Raw genomic sequence first — 6352 nt, 5'->3', positions numbered from 1 at the left:
GAGCATAATGCTTTTCTGAAAAAGATGAGAGTGTCCATTTCATACAGGGTGGCTCAAGGCAATGCATACTGGAGTCTGAGAACTGGGAAAGCAAATCTCTTGTTGAGTTTGTGCTTTCTGGGCTCTGGCAGCTGATATTATCTTGTGTCACTGTCACTGGCTGCACAGATATTGCTGAGCAAGGCTCTGCTGTGGCATAGTACACTTGTGCATGAGGATCATATTCTGTGTGTAACTGTGCTGTAGACTGCATTGTAATCTGAGTTTCATGTACAAAACTGTGACGGCTGTATGGGGATGTACTGTAGTAAGTATTATCACTATTTTCCACATATGCTTGAGGCTCAATCTGAATCACTCTAGTGGCACACGGACTGCAAGAGAAGAGAAAAACATTGTTCGCATTTTGATAGGTATTTATTTTAATCAGGCTAGATAGGATAATCTGCTTCCATCAAAGACTGCTTTCACTACAGTTAAATTGTTTATGTTAATTAAGTATAATGTTTTTATGAGGATTTCCTTCTGCACTTTTAGAAAATATTTCCTAGACATGGTTTAAAGTGTGGGCCTCTGAGCCTGTTTCTCCATGTTTTTTGTGTCCAAGAAAGAAGGAACCAGCATGTCTGAAAACATTGGCATCCACTTACATCACTCTATTAATTACACATACTAATCAGATCAATAACCAGGTAGTTGCACACAGTCTGAAAGCATGATATATGTGTGTGAATTACATCTACATGACCATGCTGAGAATTAAACTATTTAAGAGATCAAAATGTAAATGCATGACATGCTGAGTTCTTCTTTTGAGAGCTATTAAAGTAACTCTAAAATAATATTTGGACCTTCTGAATAAGATCTCAGACTTTTGTGAGGCAGGTTGAAACCACCTGCCATACACTGACTGTGTATTTTAAAATTGATGTAAACATATATGAGGATTAATTGCCAGAAAGGACAGGCGACATGAAAAGACAAAATTACAGAAGCATTTTTGGAAGAATTTATTGTAGTCGATACCTAGTTTATTAAAGAAAAGTCATAAGCAATCTTCCTTCTGTAAATAAAAGCAAATTGCTGATAGAAAACAGTATCAGAGATTTTTCACCAAGTGGAAAAATCCTACAAAAAGGAAGAAAATGTTGCCTACATAAACAAACAAGCTCTTATTAACTGAATTTCTTCATATGTACATGGGCTCAAATTTTCATTCTCATTTAGTGCAACTTTAGATGTAGGAATAAATGGAAGGCCTAACAGCCCTGTACTTCTGAGAATCGGGGCTCCAAAATTCAAGCACATTAGACCATCCAGTGAAACTGTGGCTGAATCAGAAACAGGGAGTCCTGGCTTCTGATCAACTCCCTGTTCTAATGACTACCTCAAAAGCAAATTTAGGAAAGCACTTTCTCTCTCTGACATCAAAGTTAAAAAGGTCAGACTGTGTCTGCTCCTACATGGGTGCGAAAGGCTAAGAGGACACAAAGGGGTTTCTCTACATACTGATTATGACATGCGTGTGAGAGTACACGTATAGAAATGCAGATTATCTTCTTCATTGCAGGCAAAAGTAAAAACTAATGTAGAAAATATGCTTTATCTCTAAGTGGTGGTTCCGCTGATGACAGTAGCTTCCTCCTAGCCTACCCATGACCTCAGAGCTGGATGTACATTAGGTAAGAGTGTGCATACTACCATTCCAAATTACTATTGGAGCCATAACAGAAAGATTATCAATCATTATCTTGCAATGGTACTGATCATTCTGAATTCTTCATAGTGCTATGAAGAAGTAGGGAGAAGAAGAAAAGTAATTTTATAGTTTTATAATTTTTACATTATTTTTATGTATTTAAGTTTCAAGGGACAAAAAGCAAAACAATTAGCACAGTGATTAAGTAAGGCTTCGGAGTACCCTAAGTTATTTACAGTCTTCCATAAGAGACTGGAATTACATCTTCCAAGGTTTACCAATACCAGCAGTACCCCATAAAATTCAAAAAATACAGATATTACTAAAGCATGGCTCTTTTACATGCTTCCAGAAAGTTGTCCTCCAATGACTAAAATGGATGTAGGTATGAATAAAGGAAAAAGGATGTGCATGAGTGTAGCAATGTAATTCAGCAATAAACCATGGCAATAACATACTGACCCTGCTGCTGTCCCACTGCAATGAAGAACTCCCACTCCTGACAAGGGATAGTAGCACTGATTGGTAAACACAAAAAGGATGCACTTCATATACTGTAATTCTATCACACATTCTCACCTTGTAAAACAGCAGAATATATCCAGTCTCCTGTCTTCCCGACGATAAAGGTCCATGCTCAGGATAGCAGGAAAAATCAGCAAAACCATAGCAAAGTTGAATACCACCACAACTGCTGCCTAGAGATCAATCACAAGAGAAGTGATTACTAAGCTTAATTTAGGGCAATGGCTTTATAAAGCATAAAAACGCCTTTTAATTTTCACCCATCCGCCCATTTTTCATGTTTAGTCATCAGACACTTTCAAGCTTCTCCCTGAGGGAACTGGGAGGTATATTTTACATTACAGTTTCATTATGGTAAGCCTACTGTAGTTCATTAATTTTATTTTAATATTATTTTTCCTATAATTTTAATATCTCTATATCTAGAGATGTGGTGGCACCAACATTTTTAAAGTGGAAAAAACTGAGTCATCAATAAATTACATTTTTATGTGAGATTCTGCCCTATTTAGAGTGTCTCAGTACAAAAAGATGAAAGCAAAAGCAAATCTGGAACTAGGACTGAAGTTCTCACATTTAAGGGATCTGAAGTAATTTTAAGTACCAAAATAACATCAAAGCACATTGTTAAAATCAGTAATTATTTAAATCAATAATGAAATAAAGGTTTAATTAAATTTTAATGAAACTGCTCTATTTAGTAAAATACTATGCATTTGATGTACTTAAAGTCTAGCAAAAAAAAAAAAAAATTGTGATTATCTGTTGAACTGTCCTGCTTGTAATTAACTTGATTTAATGAGCCAGTCTACCAAAATGAGTCTTATATTGGAACAAGAATAGTCAATTTGCAAAGTGATCATTATTTAAAGAAAAACAACCTCTCCTTCAAACCATAGCCCTTTCTTACACAGAGATTCCCAGAGAATCTCTATAAACATATGTGGTGTAGCATCTATCATTATTCTTAATGGTATTTATTTGCAATAAAACATAGCTAAGATCACTAGCCTTACAAGGGTAAAACTTGGGCACAGATGGGTTTGGAAAATAGCAGTAGAACAGTAGAGATAAGGAAAAGTCATTGAGGGTTGTTTTCCTCCCAAAAAATGGAAAAAAATAGTAGAGCCATCAAGAGAAAGAAAAGAAAAAGAAACCCTTATATTTTACTCATTATATAATCAGTAGGCATCTCTATATTAGCCCAGTTTTAGGATGAAGAAAGCATATAAATTATCAAGTGCCTCCACCTCCAAACTTCTGAAGTAAACAATGCTTGGGTTCAAACACTCAAAAAAAGGACTAAAATTTGATTACACAAATGAAATGCCTGACCTGATGTAAATGAGCCCTCCTTTTTCCAACACAGATCAATGGCTGCTTTTGATGTTGAAAATCAGCCCTTAAAATTGGCAACTCAAAAGATGACACATCCAAAGTTCATCTTTTAAAAATGCTCAACTTATGTGACCCTAAATAATGCAATTTTGCATTTTTCTGTCTCTTATTTCTGAAAATCTGTGGTGGGTTGACCCTGGCTGGATGCTAGGCACCCACCAAAGCTGCTCTATCACTCCCCTCCTCGACTGGACAGGGAAGAGAAAATATAACAAAAGGCTCCTGGGTTGAGATAAGGACAGAGAGAGAGATGACTCACTGATTACCACAATGGGCAAAACAGACTTGACTTGGGGAAATTATTTTATCACTGATCAAATCAGAGTATGATAATGAGAAATAAAACCAAATCTTTAAACACCTTCCCCCCACATCCCTCCCTTCTTCCTGAGCTTAACTTTATTCCTGAATCCTCTACCTCCTCTGGCCTCGGCAGCAAAAGGGGACAGGGAATGGGGGTTGTGTTCAGCTCATCACACCTTGTCTGCCACTCCTTCCTCCTCAGGGGGAAGACTTCTCACACTCTTCCCCTGCTCCAGCATGGGGTCCCTTCCCATGTGAGACAGTTCACCACGAACTTCTCCAACGTGAGTCCTTCCCATGGGCTACAGTTCTTCACATACAGCTCCAGTGTAGGTCCCTTCCACAGGGTCACATGTTCTGCCAGCAAATCTGCTCCAGAGTGGGCTCCTCTCTCCATGGGTCCACAGGTCCTGCCAGGAGCCTGCTCCAGTGTGGGCTTCCCACAGGGTCACAGCCTCCTTCAGGCATCCACCTGCTCCAGTGTGGAGTCCTCCATAGGCTGCAAGTGGATCTCTGCTCCACTGTTAACCTTCCTGGGCTGCAGGGGCACAGCTGCCTCACCATGGTCTTCACCACAGGTTGCAGGGGGATCTCAGCTCTGGTGCCTGGAGCACCTCCTCCTCCTCCTTCTCCACTGACCTTGGTGTCTGCAGAACTGTTTCTCTCACATATATTCTCACTCGTCTATTCTCTGGCTGCAGTTGCTCCTGTGCATTAACTTTTCCCCTTTTTAAATATGTTATCACAGAGATATTACCACCATCATTGATTGGCCCAGGCTTGGGCAGTGTCAGTTCTGTCCTGGAGCCAGGTGTCATTGGGTCTATTGGACATAGGGGAAGCTTCCAGCAGCTTCTCAAAGAAGCCAGCCGTGTAGCCTCCCTGCTACCAAAACCTTGCCACGCAAACACAATACAAAATCATAGTAACCGACTGAATGATTTTTAGGGTTTTGAAGCTGTAAAGTAAAATTAAAAACTAGTTCTTGCTTTTACTTTTCTGAGAATGACACAATCAGTTATATATGTAAACATTTTATAGTTATTTCAATCATAAATATATATATATAGTACACAAAAATGGTTTTTACTGATGTTTCACTTTTGTTGTCTCCAGCCTGCTTAAAGTAAGATTTGGTTCTGGTGATTGGCTGAAGACATAACTACTGAAATTATAGAATTACAGAATTGTTAAGTTTGTAAAAGACCTTTAAGATGATCAAGTCCAATCATCAGCCTAGCAGCACCACCATGTTCACCATTAAAGCATGTCCTCAAATAAAGTTTATCTATTGTTTAAAGCCTAAGTAGCATTTAATCATTACTTTAATCTTTGAGAGAAAAGATCCCATGACCATTTCATGATTTATGAACACTGACACAAAAAGTTATGTAAGGTCATAGACAAGACTTTAAGTGATTTCCTTCTGATCCTCTCTAGAATAGACTGAATCTCTCAGGAAAACAAACAGCTGCTGTTTTTGCAAAATGTGGAATATGTAAAATTGTTTTTTAAGAAAGGATGTTCTTTGATGTTTGATCTTTGTATACTTTTGTCTTAGTTTAAGAAAATTATACAGGGTGGAGACTAAAATGAGTTACCTCCCTTATTAGTTTTAACAAGTCCCCTTTCACCAATAAGGAGAGATGAATGCGAGAAGATATAAGTGAAAAAACAACAGTTTACAAAAAAAAAAAACAGCAACAACCAAGATAACAGCAATAACCACTAAATACAAAGGTACTGTAGTCTCCCTGAGAACAAAGAAAAACAAGATGGTGGATAAGCCCCTCCTCCCAAGATGGCGGCCACCATAGCATCCAGAGTGGACCAGAGGATAAAGACAAGATGACAGACAAGCCTCTGGTTCCACCTTCCCCCAGGGAAAAAATGGGAAGGCAGGGGAGCAGGGGATTATGATAGGGGGTGCTGGTGTTGCCTGGGGCATCTCCAGACTTGCGGTGTCAGTTTTCCTGTTCCTTCTCTGCGACAGCAGTGGTGTGTGTGTGAGGTCAGTGCTGCCACTTTGCTGCCTCTTCCCACCCCCTGCTGGACTCGATGTCGGCACCACTGTCTCAGGTCACTGCCCCATTGCGGGGCAGAAGGGGGATAAATGTTCTCATTGGGCACTGAAGAACAGTGGCCCCAACCCCACCGGTCCCAGCTGCAGTTCCAGAGTTGTCATTTCAATGCCATGCCTTGTCCTGCAGAAGCATACTGGAAGACTCAGAAATGGGAAAGGACTCGCAGGTCATGCAGTGCCATTATCTGCTTGTTATAAACATATATTATAATATTGGCTTTTCGCAAAGTATAAAGGTAGATATTATATAATGTTAGAAATGCTTTTTGCTGTGTGGATGTAGTTTTCTCTCGTTTTAGCAAGAATGTTAGCAAGTGTGAGCAAGTAAGATAACCTCCAAGCGA

The 6352-nt window shown here is 39.2% G+C and overlaps 1 protein-coding gene across 1 annotated transcript in view; it reads right to left on the bottom strand.

Annotated features, from left to right (window-relative positions):
• LOC103611749 (protein patched homolog 1-like) overlaps window positions 1-2397 on the bottom strand; it is a gene marked incomplete at both ends in the record, with an annotated part of 29672 nt that extends 27275 nt beyond the window's left edge. The window contains 2 exons of the mRNA XM_008629312.1: window positions 7-374; window positions 2279-2397. Coding sequence (XP_008627534.1) covers window positions 7-374; window positions 2279-2397 — 487 coding nt within the window. The remainder of the gene's footprint in view (window positions 1-6; window positions 375-2278) is intronic.
• Window positions 2398-6352: the final 3955 nt, after the last annotated feature.

This window comes from Corvus brachyrhynchos, unplaced genomic scaffold, assembly GCF_000691975.1.
Source record: "Corvus brachyrhynchos isolate BGI_N302 unplaced genomic scaffold, ASM69197v1 scaffold1083, whole genome shotgun sequence".
Lineage (NCBI taxonomy): Eukaryota > Metazoa > Chordata > Aves > Passeriformes > Corvidae > Corvus > Corvus brachyrhynchos.
Note: the sequence above shows the minus strand (reverse complement) of the source record. Positions and strands in the feature narration are given on the sequence as shown.